The 26,167-nt window shown below is 44.3% G+C and overlaps 1 protein-coding gene across 1 annotated transcript in view; it reads left to right on the top strand.

Annotated features, from left to right (window-relative positions):
- LOC106651713 (discoidin domain-containing receptor 2-like) overlaps window positions 1-26,167 on the top strand; it is a 159,400-nt gene that overhangs the window by 70,937 nt on the left and 62,296 nt on the right. Inside the window, exons 3-4 of the mRNA XM_023460904.1 lie at window positions 8,563-8,899; window positions 13,708-13,810. Coding sequence (XP_023316672.1) covers window positions 8,791-8,899; window positions 13,708-13,810 — 212 coding nt within the window. The 5' untranslated portion in view covers window positions 8,563-8,790. The remainder of the gene's footprint in view (window positions 1-8,562; window positions 8,900-13,707; window positions 13,811-26,167) is intronic.

The raw sequence follows: 26,167 nt of genomic DNA, 5'->3' as shown, positions 1-26,167 counted from the left end.
AATCTGCAAGTATAAGTATTTCAAATTATAACGGAATTTAAAATTACTTTCACCCAGGCCTCCTGAATTTTCCGGATAAAATCTCGACCCGCTCCGACGTGCGGAAAATTCCACTAAGTGTTACATCTGCAAACACACGTACTATTATATAATATCTACATTCGTAACTAGCCCCAGCGATTCGCGCTGGCTCCTCCAGCAGCGACGTCAACTTTTCCGCGGTGGCATTTGAATGCGGGGTGTAAGAGGTCGCCTCCGCCCCGCGCAGACTGAGCGAGTTTACATCTCATCAAGTATACATTGAAAAAGTTCGAAAGCCGAGCGCCACAGTAACCTATTATGTTAATTGTGCCGTGTGTATCTACTGCAGCACCCGTGGCTCATTGACGCGACACGAGTCCACACCGTGTAGTGCTGCGTGCAGGTGTAGTACACGCGTCTCTTTCGAGTATTTGCGGCGATCTGCGCGGGTGGCAGTGCCCGGCCACCGCCACCACCGCATGAATGCAAGTCATTAACGTACTTAAAACTAACTATCATCCACGCGTTGAATTTCGTGAAAGCCCTTCGATGTCGTATACGCTGTGCGAGGGGCGGAGGGCAGACAAAAGGCCGACTGAAACCGACTGTAGAACATTTATATATAAATATATACATTCAGCAGGCGCACACTTCGTTCGCGTCTGGAATCGCTAAGCAAGCACTAGTGGTCGTAATTACAAAACGGCTCTTCCTGTAGTTCTGCCTCACTCTCTCTTTTCTTCGGTCTGCACCTGAGACTACACGAGAGAAGTACAGGAAAACGGAATGGCTTTGTGCACAGTAAAATCGCACGAGTAATTGTAGAGCGAGCGCAATATTACAAAGCCGCGTGCGCGCGACGTCGAATTCGCATACATTGGCTGAACAAAAAAAAAAATAAAAGAAAATTCTCTGCCTCCTTGTTTCGTAATTACCTAAGATTTTTTGGCTCGAGATTATTTGTAATTTTCCTCCAGGAGCTGCGAGATAAGTGCGTGTGCACCCAAACCTTCTTTCTTTTTCTCTGTGTATAAAAGATATTGGGATTATTTTTACGTGGATAATTTTACAGCGAGTAAAACTTTGTTATGCGAGACACGTAGAGGCGAAAGGAGAACTCCGTTTTTCCTTTCTTTGTCGCGCGGTATGCATATGAATGCGGGCTTGGGTTTCTTTTTTTTGTTGTAATAGTTTATATCGGTGTACAAGGTGAACTTGTATATTTTCGAGAAAGTTTTTTTTCTTTCAAGAGATGTAAGATCGCGCAGATCCGCTTAAATTTTTTCTCTTCTTTACGGTTCGATAATTTTACAGTAAAAGTTTTCTTATACTCGAAAGCGTCAAGTATCCATTCGAGCGTTTCGAGAAAAAATCATTGACACTCGGCGCGATTCATACAAACCACTCGTCGTAAATACGAGAGCTGCCTTCGAGAAGGGATTCTTTAAGGTGTATGGCTCAATTTCCTTTTGGGCTTTGTGCGAAGGAAATTTTCGCCGAGGTGTGTGCGCGCAAACCTCCGAGGCATCGGTCGATAAATCACGCGGCGCGTCTCGCACGAATTACGACGCGTGCGGCGTGGCGTGGCATGGCGCGAGCGTTTTGCATGCGTCAAAGCCCCCGAACTTTTGGCAGCTCTTTATCGCTCGAATATAACGTTTTATTATGATAAGTTTGGGTCGAGTATATATAGATACGGAGTTACACTGCTGCTGCTGCTGCCATTGCCAACGTTGCCGGCTGGATGCATAAAGCAGCGCGCAAGTTCGTATTTAATAGAAGGGCTTATATATTGATGATTTTATGAAAAGAAGCTTGAATATATAAATCTGCCAGGTGGCCATTAAAGGTCCTTGAGACTTATTGATGAAATAAATTTGTTCTCGTGTACCTTTTGGCATGAATATACTGCATATAGAGATACCGTCAACTTGGATGCATATAGTACGCTGCAAGACAGCTCGCTTTGGAAAATTCAAGCTCGTAATTTGCATATCAATGCCAGGCCGCTCGTGTAGTACAGAAAAGTGAGCACAGAATTAATTCGATTTGACGTTATGAACATTTTTTTCTAAATAATTCGAGGAATATTCCAATGGCATTTTCGCGCTGGTGACCGCTTGCACCACTTTACCGCGCGCTGCTATCTTTCTTTCGTTGCATAAAAAATAATCATCCCATAAGACTCTTTACCGGCCTTACACATCGGGAGGGTAGATACGCGAATAAAGGGTAGGCGTCCCATCCTTTTCTTCTGCCCTGCACACCCTCGTGTATCCTATCGATACAAGCAGCATCCCCCCTCTCCTTCTTCCGGGGCCCTGTATTTTTTACGATCTGCATTATAAATATCCGCGCGCCGGGGGGTGCTGCATCGCGCAGCGAAAAAAAACTCATTCTTCCACTCAAGCCAACGCATCACCGGGGGAATAATATCACCAGCCGTATAGCGTACACACGAACAAACGCAGGTAGTAGTAGTTTTTTGCAGCTTGGCACGCACACGCGCGCGCGACCACTGCTGCATTTCGTATTCAGCCGATGCATATAGCCTATGTGTGCAGCGAGAGAAGGTGCCAGCTGAGGATTTTCATAAAACCCCTTTTTTTCCGCGCGAATGGGGGTCGGGTTCTCGCGCTCCGCGAACCCCAAACACTAGATCGTGCGGGAAATCTTGTTCGAATGGCTTTAACCTGGACATTTACCAAAGTATGTTTGTGTGTGCTGTACGTATGTGCGGGCAGGAAGATGCTCTCTCTCTCTCTCTCTCGCGCGGGCTTGAATATATATTCGGGTACTCTACATAAATCTGCTGTGCCACAGCCGCCGCTGCGTTATATGCGCGGAATATTCCGTGAGCATCAAAGAGAGATACAACCTGCGTACTAGAGAGCACCGAAAGAGAGAGAGAGAGTGAGAGAGGTAGACGCAAGTGGATACTTTCAAAGTGCGAAATAAGCGCATTTTATGGGATTAATGCATGAGCTCTCGTGTATAGCATCGTATAGAGAAAAAGAGAGAGAGCGAGAAAGAGGCTTTTTTATTTGTTGCAGTGTGTGCGCGCGCGGCAACGTTGCGCGTTTTGTTGCTAATGCGCCGGCTATCATAAATCGCGTTTAATTTCGTGTGAAAATGCCCGAGAGCCAAGCTCTCGCGTGTATTAGGCATACATAAGGGTCATTCGGCTTGTTTTTCCGGGATTGCGGGCGTTAATAATATACGAGCGGCGTAAATCTTTTTATATGAATAGCTAAATTAAACCGAAAATTCGTTATGTTTTTGTAATTATTTTATACTAATGGCGCTCTCTGCGCGTGGGTGGAAAAAGTGTTTTTTACATTCATATTTAATTCATTTACACTGTGCAGGCCATGTAGCTGTCCTCTCTCTCCCCACCCAGCCTCTTTTCATGCAAGAGATCACTTTCTACTCCTTCTTTCTTCTTTTTTTTTTATCAAAGTGAAAGAGTGAAAAGAAAAGACTTACTCTTTCTCTCACGGTGCTTGTATAGGATTTCTTCTTTATCTTTGCTTTGAAGAAAGATGTCTTGCGTACCATGTTTATGAATAATATCAAAACTTTTGCTCCGAGAAACATGTCTGCGAGCTCTTTAAGTAACATTTGTAAAAGTGCCCGAGCGCACTACGTACGCATCACTATTAAGCAGTAAAATAATAATCATCAGGGTGCTTCAGCTCATTTAATAAGAAGAGACTGCTGCAGCGCTCTCGAAGTATTTTTCCCGTACATTCATAAGTCACGGACATTTTATGTAAAATACAGCCCGGAAGAATTATAATCTTTTTAAAATGAGATATTTTTGCATTTGAAAGGAGTACGTCAAGTTTGCCCAGCGATTATATATTCACGCATAATTTTGAGATAAATTCAGTTGTTCGCGAGAGAAATAAAAATCGATGGGAACGTCGATGTTAGAAAAAATTACGCGCAGAGAATTTTTTTTTGGCTACATCGAGAGGAGAGACATTTTATTTTGAAGATAAAAAAGGACTTGACGTTTTGTCAGTATAGATTTAAGCGAAAGGCGACAATGGTTTAGTGACACACGGGAAACGATTAAAACTTGATGAAAAAAGACGAAGGAGATTTAGTGTAATCGATGCACATTGCGAAATCCATAATTAATCATTGAATCGTTACTTGTCGAATCTCGGCACATCTATAATTGAGCGAGTGCAATGATGACGTCAAACCTGGGGGCCAATTTTATGCAGACTTTTCATGTAATATTTACATTTTTCTTTTGGATGAATATTTGATTCGGTTCGTCTCGGCATCGAGTAGCAATAATTTCTAAAACGATGAATCATTTCGATCTTATTTTCGTCCGTGCAAACACACGTATACCAGCTCAAAGAAATAAATTGTTTATATGCACTTTAATCTTCGAAAAGTGAATAAATAACTGCGAACGCACACGCACACGCACTCACAGAGTACGCTAATTAATGTCCTAAAATCGAAGCGTGCCCGCGTATTCGCTCTCTGGCGAATATCGATTTCACATCTCTGCGCGAGGCGAGTAGTGCGAATCGACGCAGCGTCAGACATTATGCCACTCTCGGGTGCGTGTATATAAGTCACTATACGAGCACTCGTGGAACGAAATCCGCCAGGCGTGAAACAAAGGCTTCGTTAACACAAAAAAAAGAGAAAAAAAACCCCGTCTGCATAATACGATCCCGTTCGTCATCGTTAAGGCCTCGCTCGAAATTATTCCCACTGAGAGAGAGAGAGAGAGAAAACGAAAGTATGTATGCGAAGGTGTAAAAATGAGAGGAGAGAGAAAAGAAATAAAATGAGTCTTCGGTTCAGGTATCTATACTTGATAATATAATACACGTCGATGGCTACGCTGCACTATCTCGATATGCCGCTGCTGATATGTATATAGGAGGCCAGAAATAACGAGCGGTAATGTAGAGAGGATTATCACGTGGACGCGCGATAATAAAACTGGCCCCTCTAATCCATCCATCGCGGCTGCTGCTGCTTTGACGAGAAGTATTTAAACTCTCCTCTCACCGCCAACAACCTCGAGTGCGCGTATATAGTTGTATGTATTTTCCGTGTTATATATGCGTCGATGTGCGTGTATACATGTGCGTGGGCGGGCTGGACTCCGGCTCATTATATGCCCTCGAGTGTGCATACGTGCCTGTGTCCGCGCATAAATTGTACGAGAGCGAGAGAGCTCGTAGCAGCGCGAATAGTGTGTGCGTCGTTTGCATTGGGAGTCCGATGCATAAATGCAAAATGGGCAAAGAGGCCTCGCGCGCCCCTCTGCACACATACAATATATACACAGTGTATAATATAGCCAATGCCGCTAACGGACAAACTCGTTCGTTTTTGGTGCTCGACACATGCACACACGCACGCACACACAGCCTCGAAAAGTGATGTTTCCCCGTCGCCACGTCCAAAGTGATTAGATGATCGCTGCCATTGCTGCGTTATATCCTGCGTCGCGTTATACGGCGACAATGCCTATTCGGAATTCGAATGTCCCGCGTATACACGTACTTTTATCGTTGCGACTCGCTCGCTCGCTCGTCCACGCGACAAAACGACGACGAACTATTATTATACACGCTATACGGATCGTGTCTATACACGTGTACGCGGAGCGCATGACGATCGCGTATTATTGTTATTATTATTATTATCATTATTGCTCGTACAATACTTGGAAAATTAATTTGACCTAGCGCATCGAAGCCATAAGTTATTTACGCATGCCATATAATAATGTGAAGAAACTGTCATTTATTTGATGGGTTTGACGCGTTTTTCTCAACCATCTTTACGTACAGCTAAGTACAAAAGTACAAGGAGAGGGAAATGATCGTGTAATAGTGTGTGCATTCGAATTTTGAGATCAATCTTGATCGTTTACTTGAACAGTAAAGTCGGTACGTGTAATAACCAACACTAAATGTCGTTTCTTCTTCTTACAATTTCATCCAGCTCTTGTTACAGAAACTCCGTTTTGTTTGTGCTGAAATTTTCCTCCTCCCTAAAGAGTTATAAGATGTAAATCGGTGGTATCTCACAATAATGCAAAATGCAATAACTGCATATCATTTTTATTATTATTATCATATACACTGTCAAAAGGCAGTTCAAGGCATTTCTATACACTGAGATATCAAATAATGATGGAATTCATTACTGCAATGGATTTGAAGAACATACGTAACCTTTATATTTAATGTGTTTGTAACTTTACATCATTATTTAATTATCTGACTAAACATTTGAGGGATAATTGTCAAATACACTAACGATCAAAAAAAACATAGACATATCGTACGATATCCGAATTCTTAAGCTCTAACGGGGTCCAGTCATCTAAGAGAGCGAGATCCTTGCTTCGTGGCCACCTAGCGGTTGAAGTCCCTGACCAAGCCGACAATACATTAACAACTCGTTGAGTTGTTCGTTTCTCTGGTGGTCCGAGAGATGAGTTGTGCGTTATTGTTATGAGTTGGAGTTCCAAAAGAAGTATCGTGTCTTGTAAAGAGAAACGCAAGTTGGGTATTCTTATCGAAAGCTCGGGCAGCAGCCGTCGCCAAAGACGTATATGCGTGTATTTATTCGAATAGGTAATAGCTCTCTCTCTCTCTCTCTCTCTTTCTACGATACATAGAGCGTATACGTAGCTGCGCAGTACACGCATTGGCTCTGGATCCTCATTGAAATGCAGAGCGCAGCAAACTACATATCATTGATGGTACACACAGAGCAGAAGCAGTTTCAAACGCTCGTACGTATACGTCTGTGTGCGTAACGTTTCTCGCCCGCGAGGCGAGGCGCGAGAGAATATAAGCGTATACGTATACATATATACGAGTGGTGTACAGCAGCAGCAGCAGCGTAGTGCTATAACACAGAAGCGTGAATAGCAGCCATCTCTGCGCTGTATGTACAGCCCCGCGCCGTTTTCCACTCCCGCACACACATATAGACACGCACGCTCGCGCGTCTCTTTCTCGGCAGCAGCTATAGCTAGCTAGAGAGAGAGAGAGAGAGAGCTGACATTGTACAAGTCGAGCCAGCTCCAGCAGCTATACGGCCCAGCCCTGCCTGCAGCAACAGCAGCAGCAGTAGCAGCACAGGGTGTGAATGATACATCAGTAACATCTGATGCAAAGCACGTATGCAGGCGCACACACACACTCGTGAAAATCTATGGTTGGCATTCATATATCAAGTCTATATCAGTAACGTATACGATGTGTTGGGGAGGGGAATCCTCGCGTTATATTATTTGTACGTACGTATGTACGATGCGTATGTGTAGGCGTGTGCGCGCGTTAGGCGAATTAATTTTTTTTCTCTCTCTTTTCAACTCGAGAGCGACTGATGAGCGACGACGATTGCAATAAGCTGCGCGCGCAAAACTTGATAGCAATTAAAAAAAAAATGTTCATCTCGCCCACGAGAGACACCCCCTCCCCCCTGAGAGCTAACGAACATCACGCGTGTCGTATACGTGTGGAGCGCTATATTTTATCCATGTATACGTATGTAGGCGCAAGCTCGCACCGGGTAACGATATCATAGTTAAGTTTGTGATTTCTTCCTCGTCGTGTGTCTGAGCGCCACACGGTCGACGGCAATCGAATCTTGTTTTTTTTTTTTTCATTTTTCACGAAGCCACTCGTTATGCATAACATGTGCAGCAGGAGGTCAATCACGTCACAGCTCGTACGTCGAGAATGAAATTAAACGTACACATTAGCACCTGCTTTTTTTCTTCTACTCTCACGTCCGTATATACGCTGTATGTAAATATACGCGCGGCGGCAGCGGCGGTGGTGGGCGAGGGCAACGGGAATAATTCCATATAGCCATCGCGCACGTACGTCTGGCATCGCTTTTGCCGCCCTTGCGCGAACGCGCAGGCAGCGCAGGTAGCGAGCAAGCAGTGGCTTCATTAAAAAGTTAATCCTCCAACTGCTATGATAGAGCCGCCGCCGCCGCTGCTGCTGCTGTTGGCGCGGGAAAGAGAAACGAATATATGCTCGTCGAGGGCTTCAACGTCGATTTCAAACTTTATATTGAGGGCTTTTCAACTTGCTCGCGCTGCAATAACCTCGAGAGCTTATATGCGTGTGTGTGTATATATACACGTGAGAACGCGCGACCTGAAGCTGGCTGGAACGCGCGAACCATGAACCTCCGCAGTATATAATAATGCACTTATCATGTAAATTGGAAATAGTTACTAGTTTAAGTTAAGTCGAGGTTTTTTTTTCTCTACTTTCACCCCGGCTTTTAGCTCAACAGCCATTTTCATGATGCTTTTCGCGATTTAACTAGGCGCCGCACAAGCGCATATGTAAACATTTTACGCATATACATTTTTTCTCAAAATTTCAGGTTTTTTTCGGGCGTTTTTAACTGATCACGCACTGTTTCGATCTTTCGCAATTGAATACGAGTGTATACCATTAATCTTTCGATCAATCGCAATCGTCCTTGAATAAACCGTTTTATTTTTTGTGCTTTCAGATGCGGACACGAGTGGCGATGATCACCTTAATGCACGATAGATAAGAGGACTGTGCAGAGGAGAAAAAACAGGGAAGAAGAAGAAGAAATAAAAATGAGACGCGACAACGATGACGATCGATCCCGAGGCGCTTTGTGCAGCAGCAGCAGCGGTAGTTGGTGTCGACGATCGGCGAGGCTGGCCAAGTGCTACAACAACGACATCGCTGAGGCCGTCGTCGTCGCCTAATGGCCGTCAACATGCCCGGCCTCGGCGCTTATCAGCGCCGCCGACTTCGAGAGATCCTACTCGTGCTGCTATTGTCCGTGCCGACCGGTCTCCATGGCATCAATCTGGGTATGGGCGCATTTATGTAACGTAAAATATTGAATTGTATCATGTAGCCCCTCGTCCTCGTGGTTATATATTCGTCATTTTTAATCGAGCTAGCGAGGAGTATAAATAATTTGCATACTCGAACGAAGCAGAGGTATATGCCAGTGCCTACCGAAAAATGGACTCGAGAGTCAACGAGCAATGAAAAGTTCATTTGAATTCTCGCGTCTGACCATACAACACACTTGAACCACTTGTGCGCTGAAAAAGAGTATATTATATTATACATGTACAATAATATTCCGTACTCGCGGCGGAGAACTTCAGAAGCTCTGTCCTGGGCATTAAGTACACTTGGACACGGCTCTTGACCTAATTTATTTAAATTTATTGTATTCGCAAGGGTATACACGGTAGTACATCTGATGAATTTTACTCTCGTTAGATATCTCTCTGCCTCTGTCCCTCTGTAAATAATGCACATCGCGACATCTTCTGCGACGACGTTCATTTCAATTTCGTTCTTGGCTTCTTTGATGCGAGGCAATTTGTCCGGGCTATCGCGACGTAAAATTCGCGCACGTCGGTATAATATTTATTCATCGATTGATATTCAAAGCACCGACGAGTCCGGGGTAAATATCGTACGGATATAACCAATTTTACGAATGCCGCAAGCTCTTGGCGTGATTTTAAGATAAGATATCAAACGAAGGAAGAAATTTACTCACGGTTAATATTTATACGCGCCGTGTATGAAGGACAAACGTATAGTCGCAGAAAAGGATACGACTCTGCGCTAGGTTGGAAAACTCGAGAAGTTCTATTAATTTAACTCATTGACATTTCATCGATGTATGTTTTTGATTTTCTCGGCACTCGTGCCCGCGATATAGGTATAAATTTCTGTCAATCTACTTTTACGCCAAAAGAGGCGAGCAAATACGCTAGATATAGGTCGATCTGGACTTTGCGTGTGACCGAACGTCGATCGATAAAATATATTATACAGTGGAAATTACATGATTGAATAGACTTCTGTAGAAAAAAGAATTCGATAAATTGGAAAATAGATTAAATGGTGCACAAAATTGGCGTGTTAATCCTATAGCATTGCTTTTTCTCTTGTGATTTTTAAAGATTTTGGGCATGCGTCACCTAACGGTCGATTAGGTATTATTCGATGTTCTGCTCGATATAGACGATTATATTTGAAGCATATTTTTAGAACCCATACTTATAGTAGTCAAAAATGTTTTATGTTTTGAAAGTAAATTTATACTCAAAAAAAGTTTTGAATTTGAAGTGATAATCCTTTGTTATAACTGATTGTTGTTTATAAAAATTAATGTACAGGACTTGGGTGTTACCCCAAATAGCCAAGGACGTCACACCTCGAAAAATATTATAAAAGTTCAATTTACGAGCGATTTCCTTCGAGTTGGGTGTCTTCTTTGAACGTTGTTTCAAATGCGACTCTATTTGGACCAATCCACAGCTTTGAATGATAGGATAATTCTAATTTTTGAGTTTAAAAATCAAATCGTCGAACCATTTCACGATCCGCTCGATAATTAGCATATTATACCTGCAAACGTCACGCGGGCCAACAACGTGAAAACGTGAAATACATAATGGGCATTGTTGTGCTATTCGAGTAGCGCAGGACCTCGAGGCTATGAGCGAATAATCATAGCCATGAATTCCCCGGTAATTTCATCCCGAAGTATATGTACGTGTACACGGCTCAGCTCGCTGCCGCGCGCACTCGTTTAGAATCGCATCAAAAGGCCGTCGTGTCGCGAGCTCGGCACAATTCGCTCGTATTTATACAGCATATATAGATACGCGCGTATACATCGTGTAAACGCCAAATTTTTGCATCGCACCCACGCCACCAGCCGCGCTGCTTTCTACAGTGGTCCTTTTCAAACGCGGCGCGTCATGTCGTACTACTACTGCTGCTACCACGGGCCGAAAGTCAAAACAACGAGGACGTAATGGTGTGCTGCTTGCGCCGCGCGCGGCACCCCACTGCTGCACGGCATTCATTCATTTATTCGTCACATTCCTCTTCATCTCGCGGGGGAAACGTCGCGTACAAAGCGACTGCTGCTGCTGCCGTTGCCGCCTGGCTGCGAATAGCCTATACGCGAGAGAGAGAGAGAGAGAGAGAGAGAGAGAGAGAGAGAGAGAGAGAGAGAAAGAGAGAACATAGGGAGAAGGGAAGGCAGGGTTGTGTTGGCTTGACTTGACTGATACAGCTAACGGTACAAATGAAACGTCAACAGCAACGTTGAATTAACAATACTATCTAATAGCTGCTCAAAAGCAGACTATTGTGTAATAATAGCAAAGATCTCTCTCTCTCTCCTCTCCCTCGAGCTCTTCTGTGTGCGTGTATGCGTAGAGAGGCCTTGCGTTGATGGTGTAACGTGCACAGTCGTCGTCGTCACGAGTCGAGGGTTGCTCCTATTCGTTTTTGGAATATTATTTATTATATCACGGAGAGATAGAGCTTGCGCAGCTCGGATACTCGTTCGAGCCTACATATAGTTTCCGAGTAATTCAACTGTCTGCGAAATAACGTTTCAACGCGAGATAAACGAGATGCAAACGTACATGGCAATTCGAAAAGCAGATCTCGAGCTTGCGTGGGGGGAAAAAAATAGTCGCAAAATGCAGCACGAGCTTTTACATCGACGTAACGGCTTTCGGTTTAACCTTATAGTGTGTACACGAGCTATATGTAAGCTACGTAGGTGCATGTCCGCCGAGCGATGGGTCGGGTCATTAAACTCGAAACGAACAAACTACCATAAGTCACCCGAAACTTGGCGGAAGTTGGGAAGGGGCCTGGGATGAAGAGCTGCGAGCTTTCGATCGGCGACGCAAGTATAAGCGCTTGCACGAGAGAGAGAGAGCTGCGGTGTGGAGAGAGAGAGAGAGAGAGAGAGAGAACGAGGCAAGTGCAGCCGAGAGCTAGATATACACGTACGATATATCTATACAAAGACGCGAGCGCTATAGCAGAGAGCTGTATATATGCGCTGCACTTTGGAGAGTACGACAAACACGTGGCCTCAACTTGTGGCCGTGTAGCAGCCGACTTGGAGCGAGAGAAAGACCGGGGAGTGTATAAGCCACCTTAGCACGGCGCATCGTTCGCTGTGTATAATAAGCCAAATGAAGACGCGGTATTAGCAATTGCGATTGCTGCGTTGCGTCTTCGTTGTAGTTGTCGTTGTCGTTGTCGTTGGCTTTCCATGCATTAATCAACGACTGCGCATAAATTGATTTGTTTTTCGCCCTCTCTCTAAAAGCTCTATGTATATATACAACGCGTCATTCGGTTAAATCTAAAATATCATCGTCGTCCTCGACGTCGTAGTAGTCGCTATTTCTCTCTATCTCTCTATCTCTCTCACTCTCGTCGGAAAAGCTCGAATCCGGCGACAGCGCAGATTCAATTGCGACGTAGTGGTACACGTAATATCGCTCGAGAGATCGTTTTCGCGTGTAGCGGTAGTGGTAGTAGTAGTAGTCTAGTGTCGCCGCATCTCGTGCTGCTTCACGCACGCACACACATACACCTACACGTGTAAAGCTCGAGAGTCGCAATAAGCGTAGCGAGCGCAGAGCAACGCGCGCGCGCGAGTACCCGAGCGAAAGGCTAATATAAAGTTTAAACAATACTGAATAAACGTTGGCTTGACACAGTTTCGGGCTTGGCGCAATTCGGGGAGGAGCAGAGAGAGAGAGAGAGAGTCGACTACGTTCACTTTTCGCCCTGCGCTGTATCGCACGCACACACTAGCGTGCAGGATACGAGTTAGTGTCTACGAATACACATAATGATAGCAGCGGTTGCGTCAGTAGTAGTACTACTACTACTAGTAGTCTAATTCTGGTAAACGCGCGTCGCTGTACTACGAGCTGCTGTTGCACGGCTGGACCCCTCGAGCTTGCGGCTGATCTCTTTGCGAATGTGTGTCGCCTGGTATATCGTAGCAGTGCTCTCGCCACATTGTATTATATATAGTGCATGCGCTCGCGCGCGGGGAAGTTCATCCACGCGAGTCGCTCGTTGAAACGCGAAAAGCTGACTAATCCGACAAGCGGTGCATCCTGCCGTCGCCTCCGCAACATCGTCGTCGTACGTATATGCGTATATACATAGCGGGGGAGTTTACCTGCGCCCGAAACTTTCGCTCAACGAGCTGCCTGATATATATACGCACACACACACACACACAGACACGTATACGTGCATGTGCTGTACACGAGAGCGAGAGAGACAAGGCAGACGATATTCAAGCGGGTACTACGACGTGTATATAAGCCAAGCTAGTTTAGCCTCGGCCACTTATAAAGTGTCGCTGAGGGCCAGCTTAAATGGCAACTTTGGGTATGATTTATCTTGGCCGATGTATATGTGTGTAAGCGCGGGTGGTACTACAAGTTCTACAGACGCGCGATCACCGCTCGCTGCGGGCCTCGAGGTTTAAGGCGTCGTCGTCGTCGTCGTCGTTGATGCGCGCCACGTCGACAAAGTATTTCTCGCTTATTATGAATTGTTTGAATTCCGCGAGCTCATTCCCCTGCACACGACTGTCGTCGTCGAGTAGAGTAGAGGCATGATGCGCGATATTATTTATGCACGACTACTAGAGACTAAAACGACGTTTATAGAACCACAAGACGACAAAATTGCATACCTATCAAATATAAATTCTCGTTTTGTTATACAATGTTGATAATAGTGTAAGACGTGTCTTTCAACGAGTCTTTATCTAATGCATGCTCGTTGTTACGTTGTATCGTTTCAGGACAATGCACACGAGCTCTGGGCATGGAGAGCGGCGAGATTCTCGACGAGGACATCACGGCTAGCTCGTTCTACGATCCGAGTCTGGGCCCGAAGCACGCCAGGTACGTACTCGTCAGCTGTGCGTTAATATAATACAAAGAGATAAGGATTGTCATCCTCGTCGCACATTTATTCATGCAGCTGTACCTAATATACAAATGGATCGAGCCCGAGACATATACGTATACAGCATAGACACGCGAGATACAAAACCGCCGCGATTCTCGAGTGGTTTACTCGAGCTCTTGCGGTATCCGCTATCTTGTACATTCGAGGAGAGTATCAATGCCCCGATGTATGAAGCGACGACGCGGCGAAGAGGGTATTTCAAAGTACGGGAATATGCTAGAGCGAGTCTCTAATACCTCGTTGAATATGCATCAAAGTCCGACGATAGTCGCTGCGAGCGCTTCGATGAGCTTTCGAGAATCGACCTCTGGCCTTTGCGCCGAGCTCACAAAGTTAAATGCTTCTCGGCGCTCGTTCTCCGTCGTGTATGGACGGGAGAGCTCGTTTTTTGTTTACTCTTTCGAAGTGAGACTTCTTCGTCGGGTGGAAGGTACTCGAGGTAGTTGCGAACCAAAAATAGATTTTTTTTCAAATTTGAGAAAATGACTTCTTTGGATTTTGACGAATCTATACACGTTTTGAAAAATTAGAGCTACCGAGCCTAAGAGTTAATTATAAACTGAAGTATCAGAAGCCAAAGTTTCGGAGTTACAGACTTCGTAAAGTATGATTTTACAGTCTCTTCTCGGACTTACACAGGAGCGAATTTTGGAGAGTAAGACACTAGGTTCACTTAGAATCAATAAAGAAATTGGGAAAAAAAAACCTGGACTTGCAACTACCTTCTCCCCCTACCATATTTACTTCTAACTTCACAACCGGTCGCTAGGTGGCGCATCACTTGGAAAGTCGTTCTCGCAAGTGGCAAATTTCTCTCTCGAGTTCAAAGCAGCCGCATATATACAAACGCTATCGAGTCTGTGCTACGCTCGCACAAACAGCCGTGCGATTAATAAGCCGTAAAGCGAGATTTTCTCTTCAATATTGTTACACTAGTACCCCTGCGGAACGGCTTGCTACAAGCAAATTGCCTCTGATTTTCGCGTAAATTCCTCCCTCTCTCTCTCTCTGTCTTGCCTTCTCGGATACCTTATACACATGGAAACGAACCGCCTCTCCGCCTCTGCATAATACCTGTATTAGACGCGCTCGCCTAGCGCTGCAAGTGCGCGAGGTCTTACGTGCAGCTATAAATCTGCATTAGGACGCGGAGTTTGCCGCTCGCGCTCTCTAGCTCGGTGCAGCGGGGCATTTCCAGCTGCGGCCTCGTTTTTCTCTCTTAACAGCGATACGATTTTTTGTCATTGTTATTGTTGTCTCGTCCTCTTATTTATCTCCGACAATTAACATGATCGCGTGCCCTTCTTCGTGCGCGCTCACGATCTAATTGTAAACTGTGTACAAACGCGACAAAAGCTCCAAGAAAGCGGCGAATGATGAATTTATCGCGATTATTACAAAAGTCGGAGAAAAAAGCTGACCTAATTATGTTTACTTCTTGAGAGAACGAGACGGAGAGAAAAGGGAGACGCAGCCGGCCGTTGCCGCGGGGCATAACTGCTTTGCCTTGCAAAGTATCAACTCCCGGAAAAGAGTCAGCTCAAATTATATATATAGTTACATTAAATTACGCCGGATGAAATTTTCATTGCGAGCGCGAGGGAGAAAAAAAAAGCAGCGCGACATTAATGGTGTTTTCGTGTACGAGCGCGCCGCAGTTATGACTAGAAACTCGCGCTCGGCGCGTGTTCGAAACTCGAGCGAGAAATAATAATGATAAAAGTAGCACAACAAAAAAAAAAGGGTCGCAAAAACCACGTGTGAATGATATCGTTCATAAAATTGACGCGTATGAAATTGAATTACCTCTTACGGCCGCACGTACGTGTGGCGCGAGTAGAAACAAAAAAATTGATAATGCCCCAAAAAAAAGTGGTTGTTTATATACGCGTGGACCGAACGGACACAAAAGCGCGCCCGGCGTCGTAAATACAGATGAAGTGCGAGAAAAAGGGGATATTAAGCGATACCGAAGAGAGAGCAAAAAAAAAAAAAGACGGCGGGAAAAAAAGGGGGAAAAGGATTATTTATGAAAACTGGAAAAGAAAGTCCTGGGTTAAAGGAAGAAGTAGCATGTATAAGAGGGCATAGAGGAAAAATGAAAGGACGAAAGAATATCAAGCGCGATATAGCTATATATATACTTATATACGTATATGAGCAATTCTCTAAATGAAACGCATTTTTGGAGGTAGAATCGCGGCAAATTTTTTTTTCAACCTACGCGGATACGGACCCCCGGGAAATGTTTTTGGGGGTCTTAGGAACATGTAACCACGTAGGAACCATTGAAATTTCAATAGTGCTTACTTTTATAGCTACTTTTGTGATTTAGAGGACGAAAAATCATGTTTTCTCGTAAATACGGCTAGTTACTCGATTTCCAAGTCGTTGAAAAAGTATCAAAACTCATCTGAAAAATTTAACTGACTACTGTAATCGATAGGAAATTTCCTCAGCTTTCCGATGGTACGATTCGATTTTCCGAAATAATCAATTTTTACCGCAAAAATCGCCATCATACATTGAGGGCTAAATATATCGAAAAATTCAGTACGTAAAAAGTGAACTTTTTGGATAATTGTTGATTTTTCCTTGTGAAAATGAAATTTATCGAAAAATCTGACTACCCCATGAGAAAGCTGAGGAAATTTTCTATCGAAAGCATATCTTCATTTATTTTTTGAGTCGAATTACAATGTTATAAATGGGAATTTCTTTAACGTTGTTCGCTGTTTTTTGTTTCCGAGCTGATTCAGAGCGGTCGCGAGGTTTTCGGCTCGCTACAATCAAAACTAGCTCGTAAATTCCACTGAAAAAATAAATGAATATATGATTTCGATAGAAAATTTCCTCAGCTTTCTCATGGTACCGTCAGATTTTCCAAAAAATCTCATTTTGAACAGGAAAAATCAACAATAGACATCAAAGATCCCTTTTTCCTTACCGAGTTTTTCGAGATATTTAGCTTTGCACGTTTGATGGGGATTTTCTCGGTGAATGTGCGACTTATCGGAAAATTTGATACCACCATTGGAAAGCTGAGAAAATTTCCTATCGAACCTAGAAGCCAGTTACTATCTTTAAATGAGTTTTCATACTTTTTCAGCGACTTAGAAATTGAGTAATTAGCCGTATTTACGAGAAAACATGATTTTTCGTCCTCTAAATCACAAAAGTAGCTCTGAAAATAAGCACTATTGAAATTTCAATGGTTCCTACGTGGTTACATGTTCCTAGGACCCCCAAAAACATTTCCCGGGGGTCCGTATCTGCGAAGATTGAAAAAAAAATTTGCCGCGATTCTACCTCCAAAAATGCGTTTCATTTAGAGAATTGCTCATATAGGTGTATCGCCCCCCTGCGCGATACGTTTACTCTTTCCCGGGGCGGCGGTTTTGAGCATGCTGCAACGCCGCCACTGCTGCTACCAGTGTATAGTATATAGTGAAAATAGCAGCAGAGTACTACTGCAAGAGAGAGAGGACGCGCAGCGAGAAAAATAAAAGCGACCTGAATGCAGCCCGAAGGCATATAGACGTTCCTCGACTCTCTCGTGTGGTATCTTGCACAAGCTAGAGTGTACTCTGCGCCATATACACATTTATAAATATAATAATAATAATAATAATAATAATAATAATAATAATAATACTTGGGATATTGCATTTAAAAAACTTTATGGCTACGTATACATTGCGCAACTACGTTTCTGTGTGTGTGTTACGTCCCTGCACGAGCTTGCGATTCGAGTCATTCGCTGCTTCTTCTTTTTTACTCTCGTATACCCTTTCGCGCGCTCATTTTCACCCAGTTTTTGCTGCTGCTGCCGGGGCTTCGCGTGTGCTGCGCGCGTACAGCACACACTTGCACAGAGATCGTATGTCACACGCGGGGGGAGCGCCTGGTAAAATTGTACACAATTTTTTACGTATATACGTATACGTACGTACAATGATAACAAAAACGATTTATATTTCGAGTTTTTAAAAAAAAAATATTTTTAAATGCCTCTTCGTATACATCCTTTTTTTTTGATCCCTCGGCTCGTCCGCCGCTTCGTATTCGCCTAATCTCAAAAATATACTGACTTTAATAACGTCAATCACGGGGAAAAATAATATTTTCCACACGCCGTCCGTCGATCTCGCGTACGCGATGCACCACGGCTGATTCGACTGAATTATGGTTGGTGTATGTACAGAGGAGAGGACCGATAAGCCGTGAACAGGAAGAATGACAGAAATATATGCGCGCGCACACACACACAGCGAGTGCCGCTGCTGCTGTGTGCCCCATATAGTCCCCGGCAAGTCAAGTGCATGTTTCGCGCGGCTCTTTTAATTTTTCATCTTCCTTTCTCTCGTACCGGTATGGAGCAAATTTTTACACGTACTTTTACACAGACGCGTCCAGCCGCGCATACGCCCAGAAATCGTGTACTATAACGCGTTTAAGGGCGGACGGGCCAACACGTGTGCGCAATGCTCCAGTCACTATTAGGTCAGAGCTCGCGATGTTATACATACACACACAGGCACACAGTGAGAAGCCATGGGCTGTATAGGGACAGCAGTAGAGGAGGGTAATAGCGACGACGACGGGCGTACTTATGATTTATGGGCGCTACGCGAGCCCGACACGCCGCCACCGACGCTCGCTTCGCCTCGAATCGAGGATTCATCATACCCGCGGCACGTCCGACGTGTCGTACAGTATAAGAGCACCCGCACATACACATGCACACACATATCTCGTCTTGTGCGATGCTCGAGTGCTGCTGCTGCTGCCGGCCCGCGCGCCAACGGTTTGTTTATCGTTGCTCCTCGTGCGTGTCCCCCCGCAGCTACTACATATATCCTCCGAAGCTTCGATAGTCGCTCTGATCGTACCTTATGCGATGTACACACGAGGATTAATTGATTGTTTTTCGCCGCGGTGACACTCGATTGTCGTCGTCGTCGTCGTAAGAGTGATTAACAACTAATGAACGGGTGTCAGGTGCTTTTATCGTATCGAGTGAGAAAAAAAATTCATATTGCGGTTTTCTAAAAATGACGTATTCGAATTTACGATGAGCGCCAAATTGCTGAGAGGATTAAACGCGCGGAGAGATAAGCAAAAATACAAACGTTTTTTCGAAAAAATATAATGACCGATATCCCTGAGCTCTTTTGCAATTATATCACGTGAAACGAGAATAAAGGCGCACGACACGACACAGCAGCGCAGCACAAAAAGCTCGCGCGAGGATATCTTACACTGCATTATGTACGCGCGGCGCAGCAGATCTCTTGCCAGAACGCATTTGTATAAAATATCCGAGCGAGGCGTTGGCAGTTCGGCCGATGCTCAATTTGCAGCCGCGGCGGACTTTGGCGCTATCCATCGGGGAAATAATACGAACTGAATTTTTCTTAATGCGTCGCGTGGCTTATATATATACAGTATAGTAGTATTCCGCGCGACTCTGCACCGTTCGTGTATCATTTTATAATGCCTGTGCTCGTATCGCGACACTGAAAAAGGGAGCGAGAGGGATACGGCGCGGCGAGTAAGTCATAAAAAGGACGCATAAATTGGAAGAGGGTATTTTACAACGCCTCCACTGCTCACCCTCTCTCTCTCTCTCTTTTGTGTCATTTTTCCGCTTTGTACTTGCATATAGCTGCGCGTCGCGACGTACAGTACAGCGAGAGGAGCAAAAAAAAAAAAAGAAAAAAGTAAAGAAGAAAAAAGAGAAACGTTGAAACGCGAAAGAGTGCACCACGCGAGAGTTCTTTTATTGCGATGGAAATTAATATGTTTCGCTTTTGCTGGACACACACACACACGTGTGTATGTGTGTATAGAGAGCAGCAGCGCGAGATACGACTTCGCACACTGCAGCCTTTGATGTGGACACTTTTTGTAGCTTCTTTATGCGCGCGCGTTCCACCGCCATTACTCGAATGTATACGTATGCATGACGAAGAATAAAATGCGCCGACTTCACTGCTGGGTGGGAAAATTTCCCGCAGAAATAATTATTGCATTTAAATGTTTCTATATCATTTATATTATTATATTTATAAATAATTGCCCCCGCTCCGTTCTTAATTGCTTGATTGTTATTTATAGGTATGAATGTAAATTGCTGAAGTGATGTAATTTCGTGCGGCCCTTTTGTATAATTAAAATAAATTTATGCTCGCGCTCGCGTTTCAGGGACGCACGAAATAAATTAACCAACTAAATATTTTATGGAAATAGCAATTTTGATAAAAGTTTTTGGGTATAACGAGGTTCTCGACGATGTAGAGCGCGCGCGCGCGCAAAATTTCAGGACGTTTTCCGTACAAAAAGAAAATAGAGCAAGAGTTGGATATAAACGAAAGGTATTATGAGCTAAAAATTAAATTTAATGCGTAGCTCGGGAAAAGCTGCAGTTTTTAACGTTTTGATAAGGCATTCACCTCCACGCGCACACAAAGTATAATCGAAATTTCAGATTAAATCCTTTAACAGAGTCGCAAAAAAATAAACCACTCCACTATACACTTCGTAACCGTGCGAGGAAATTTTTTTCTCTCTCTCTCTCTCTCTTTTTTCTTCCTTTATTTTTTTTTTTTTTCTAGACATCGAAAAAAATTCCCTGGCTCTAGTGCAGGGTATACATATAAGATAAGGCACCTGCGGGAAAGACTGGGGAAATTTTGCGCAACGAGCGGCTATCTTGCACCAGTACCACACACACAGTACAGTACAGCACTAGTATAACACGTATACGTATTCACGTGTATAGCCGCACGCGCGCTCGCATACAAAGGTGAAAAGTGGGTCGCGGTCTGCACAGCGCAGCACCCACACACAAACACACACACGCCGTTGCTTCCCGCATTTTTCTCAGCTGTGCGCCCGAGAAAGGCAGAGAGAGAGAGAGAGAGAGACGACGAGCTTCGTGAAAAATATAAAAATTTGATGATAAAAATGCAGGAGCCGCGCCACTGGTATAGCCGTAGCAGCAGCAGCAGCAGCATAAAAATAAAATGATGGTGACATTTTAAACGGGAAGGGTTTGCCCCATTTGCGCGTCGCGGCTCGTATATATATTTATCTCGCGCCCCCGCTATATTTTGCTTTTATTTTACATGATTATTTTTACATTTTGCCGCTCGCGGCGGCGGTGGCGGCGTCGCTTCAATGGGAAGCCGGAAACGCGGGCAGGACCGGAGGCTCGGAGTCCAAAATTTACGCGTGTATAAGCCACACACACACAGACGTATGCACTTACCACCCGGCAAATTCGTTCGTGTGTGTGTGTGTGTGTGTGTGTGTGTGTGTGTGTGTGTGTGTGTGTGTGTGTGTGTGTGTGTGTGTGTATGACTACTACGAGTCCCGCGGGTAATTTGATTATAGATAAAAAAAAATTTGCGCCTGGCGTAAATATCCATGCGCGCCGCACGAACGAATTCGCTACTCCGATCGGAGAGCCTCTTTTTCCGCGATACGAGTTTCTCGTACATGTATGAATGATTTAAATTGTGTCTACCTATACCCGGACTATACAATAGCTGCGAAAACTTTATTTTCCTTTTTTTTCTGCCGCTCTTTTTTTTTTCGTCTAGAATTCAGAGAAGAAAATGCCGTATTTTTAGTTCGTTTTTGACCCGCTTTTTGTTTTTTAATCTGCTACACGCTTAGCGCACATATTCCGCTGGCTCTTTTGATAAAAATAAATGTTTCCCGTGTAACGTTGCTCGCCGCGCCGTCTGTTTGTCACTATTATTTTGGCTAATGTATTCGTAAAATTTTCCGTAATTCATATCCAAGGAACGATTTTGCAAAACTTTTTGCCGCGTATCGCGCGGAGGTCATCGATCTTATACGGGAAAAAGCGGGCGACGCGCGCAAAAAAAACTTTTCAAACGCGAAATATGCGGGTTCTTGACGAAAGAGACGAGAAAGAGAGAGAGAGAGAAAAAAAACAACATTCCAAACCGGTTGGTTGCAAATTCACGCGCGCAAGAGAGTAAAAAACTAAACATCGCGCCTAACGATACTCGGGCCCGCAGCAGCAGCAGCAGCAGCAACGGTGGCGGCGGCGGCAATTCGTGTCGTTACTCCACGGGCGCAGGCAGGCAACACGGCAAAAACGACACGACGACGACGAGGAAGAGGGTCAAAAAAAAAAACAATACATTTTCCTAGTTGAAAAAAACCCATACACAAACTATGCTGCCGCTGCTGCTGCTGCTACTGCTGCCCCGCGCGCGAAGCCAAATGGTGATCTTGTTAGGCTGAAAAAAAAAAGGTATCCCGTGTGTATGTGCGCAAAAACGGACTCTCGCGCTGACTCGCGTTGCGAGTGTACTACTGCTACACGCGTATAGTATACGGCAGCAGTTGCATTTATGGCATTCGCGAGCGCGTGTATGTCCTAGAATTTTTTTACGTTTCATCAAGCTAACTCTATATCCTCGTACACTCGCACCAACAGATATATACACACACACACACGATATAGCAGCTAGAAGCGTTTTAGGCTATCGGCGGAGATAACGAAAATCGATTCCATTTGCTTCCTGCACTCGCCTCGCCCCGGCCAACTCGCCGGTTGATTTCACTTCGTGAGAATGGGGCCGTATATAGGATACACCTATATACACACAAATATAGTATATTGCGAATGTTTGAGCTAGATCGTCCGTACGGTTACATCGACTCGTGCGCGCGGCCGGACTCGGAACGAGCGAGAGAGAGAGATGAGAAATAACTACCTATACGTTCGCTATATTTCCACTAGAATGTGTGCGTGCGTATATATCGGAGCTTTTACGAGAATACGATTAATTCGTGAATTTTACCCTTACTTACTGCGCCGCAGTGATTTTATTTCTCCATTTATATACACCTGCAGAAAGATTGGGGGGCGACTCCTTTATCTTGAGTAAGAGTAACGAGGAAAAGAGTCTTTGTCAAAGTGTACCGCAGGCAAAAAAGAAAAAAAAGAAGAAGCAAAACGAAGACGAAGTAAGAAAAGAGTCACTGACGAATGATTCGCGGTGCGGTGGTGCCCGAGCCATTTCCAATGGTCAAATTCACTCTTTTATCCATTGACCGCGATTTGTTGAAGTAAAAAATAAAAGCTGCCTTCGACGAGTCTCGAGATAAAATGGATTTCGTAATGCACCGCACTTTTACTTCGTGTATTATATAAGCTTCGAGCGCATAAGAAGCTTTAATAGCTCTCCCTTGCGCGATATATCGGAGTAAAACGTGGAACTTGTAATTTTTATTGGTCGCTCGTACATTATTTTTTTACGCTTCACGATTGGCTGCTCATCTTTTACGGATCGACTTTCGAGTTCGAGCTAATAAATGATACATCGCTTATCGAGCGCGGCACAGCTATACTCGCGCATTACAGCGAATGAAAAAAAAAATACATTTTTCGTTCGAGCACTTTTCGCTCGTTTGGCGATTTTTCAACGTATCAATTATTGAGTAATCAAGAAACTCACATTTTCATTAATCACCGCGCGTGTGGCCTTTTATCGCCCAGGCCCTTCTTATCGAATAACAAAAAGCCCAGGCCATAAATTAGCGATTATGCGCGGCGCGGAACTCGTCCCTTGACGAAGGTTTCTGCGAACTTTCGTCACTATGCGCCTCCTTCGAGACGAGATCAAGTGGTGCATCCGCGGTAAACCTCCAAACTGGAGTATAGCTTCGATCCTAATGTTTAAAATGAAGAGGCGCGTTATTTAACGGGGATAGCAGCTCGAATTGTTCACTGCTCTGCAGGCAATTTATCGCACGTAGAAATTTCTGTCGTTGAGGAACTTTTTTTTTTTACTTCTTCATTCTCCCCTCTGCCTGCACCGTCGTCATAAAGGAAAACTTTGCTCTGTCTCGGTATAAAGACCGTGTCAATATTCGTAATTACTTGGGATAGTTTCCGAAAGGGCGAGCAGCAGCAGCAGAGAGAGAGAGAAGCGCCAACTTTTACAATAATTTTTAATTTATCGCCATTCCATATAAAAGTATGAAAATCTCGACGACAAGTTCTTGGTTCATTTATATTATCATATATACGTACGAGCATTAAGTTTTCGATCATTAACTTCTGTCGACGTGCCGCGATGAAATTATGTGTCGTTACATTAATGAAAGCTGAAAAACCCGTCAAAAGGTGTCCGAATGCTAGATATATAATATAGATAGCCGAGGTTGCAGCTGCACTGATTATAATCCGTGACAATTAAACGTTTCCTTTATTTCTTGGAGATATTCCAGGGCGAACGTTTCATAATAATAACACAACGGAGCGTAAATTTATTGCCGTACGCTAATTCCACGATTGATATAATCCCGCGTAGAATAATAATCTCCGCGCAGCGACTGCTGCTGCTGCTGCTCCTTTGGCTGCGACTGCGGCGCAATTATATAGTTTTCATACAAAGCGTCCGAATTTCTTCTCGTTTCTATACTTTCGCATTACGCGAGCCTTCATTTTCCTCTCTGGCTTTTTAACGTATAAAAAAATATACGTCACGCGCGCGTCCGTATTCTCTTTTTTTCGATCTTTCGGTATATATACAGGCCGCGCGTTTATACCGCGCGCGCGCACATGCATTCTTCATCATATATTTTTATTTTCTCGGTGGGGCCGTTCGCAACGTTGAATTTAGAAAATGTCCGTGCATACGTGAAATAACAATTTTGCCCGGTGTTTTTCTTTGTCATCTCCAGCATTTGTGCCACACACACACACGAAAATGCACGGCAGGTGTACAAAAAGTATCCACGTTTCGCAGCGAGTCGTCGCGGTTAAGCCACACAAAAAGCAGCAGCGATGCGTCGATGTATACACGCGAGTCGAGAGAATGCGCGCGCGCACAATGAAATTTCTAAGAAAATTCAATTCCGCGTCAGGTAAAGTAAAAGTAAAGAGAAAAATCGCGCTGGGAAAACAATGAATTGGGGGGAGAGAGAGAAACGTCGAGTCAAACGAGAGCGAGACGTTGTTTGCGCTCATTAACGATTCGGGCGGAGAACAAAAGAGTCGACGCGTGCATCATGCAGCAGCAGCAGAGGCTCGATTCAAAATCTCGGGCGTGCGCGAGCACGCCGATGTTCACTTCAGCGGGGGAGTGAGGCTCAATTTTAACCGCTTTGAAATACATATAGTCTGGCAGAAGAACATGGTATATTATATAGTACTAGCACGGAGGGGCTCTATATGTGCGTGTATGCGACTGCCCACCCACCTACGCAATTCTCTTTGTGCCGCAGCAGCAGAAGCAGCAAGTCTTTAAAATCTTTTCTACCGAATGAACTGCATGGGCGCGTGCGTATCCCGTACACAATGAACCCTATATCTCTCTTGTGCGCTCTCTAAATAGCCCTTTTTTCTCTCTCTCTTCAGTGCCCGTCACGCTGCTATGCGCCTTCGTACTATATAAGCTCGCTACATATATGTGTACGCACCCCCGCGCGCTGCATTACGCTGCCGGAGTTGCGTGTTGCTCGATTTTCTTCCCCTATGAATTTCTCTCTCTCTCTTCTCTTCTCTTCTCTTCTCTTCTCTCTTTCTCTCTGCGCGTTCGTATATGGCTACTCTTTTTTAACGGCCTTTTCCGCTTAGAAGTACCCTCCCGTTAGCCTACATCTCCGCAGCTCTCCGACCCCCCATATATACTCTTCGTGTCTTCGTACGTAGTTTTTTTCCCTCCCGAGAGAGGCTCGAACGCTCGCGTATGCAACTGTGTGCGGGAGAGGGCTACACACAGTAAACAATAGCATGTGATAATACCGAGTTTCGCTTGAAAATTTTAAAAATTGTTTTTTTATATTTTCAATAACCCTGATGAAAATGCTGAATATTTCATGGCTAGTTCGGGCCTTTATAGAAATGAATGGATATTAACCAGAAGTGCGACATTTATTTCAGAATTTCACACGCCTTCTTTGTTCGTAGAATAATTTTTTGGTGCCGAAATTTTGCTCGATGAAGTCGCGGAGAGTGTCGTAATCAGTTGTGTCATTAATTCTTGTGGTGACTTATGGTGAACGGCTCGTGATTTGATGATAAACCGTTGTTCGATGCGTAACCATGGCCACGGGGCAGACAATAATTGTTTATAAAATAGACGAGATTCGTCATTGTCGAGCTAGCCTCACGAGAGAAAACGTCGACAGCTCTTAATATTATTTCGCTATAAAATACGAATTTCAATTGCAAGATATAATTCGACTGTTATAGTCTTCAGTCGCGAGGCCTCGGACAATTCTTGTCTGAATTGCAC

This window comes from Trichogramma pretiosum, unplaced genomic scaffold (genome assembly GCF_000599845.2).
Source record: "Trichogramma pretiosum strain Unisexual culture from Peru unplaced genomic scaffold, Tpre_2.0 scaffold129, whole genome shotgun sequence".
NCBI lineage: Eukaryota > Metazoa > Arthropoda > Insecta > Hymenoptera > Trichogrammatidae > Trichogramma > Trichogramma pretiosum.
Note: the sequence above shows the minus strand (reverse complement) of the source record. Positions and strands in the feature narration are given on the sequence as shown.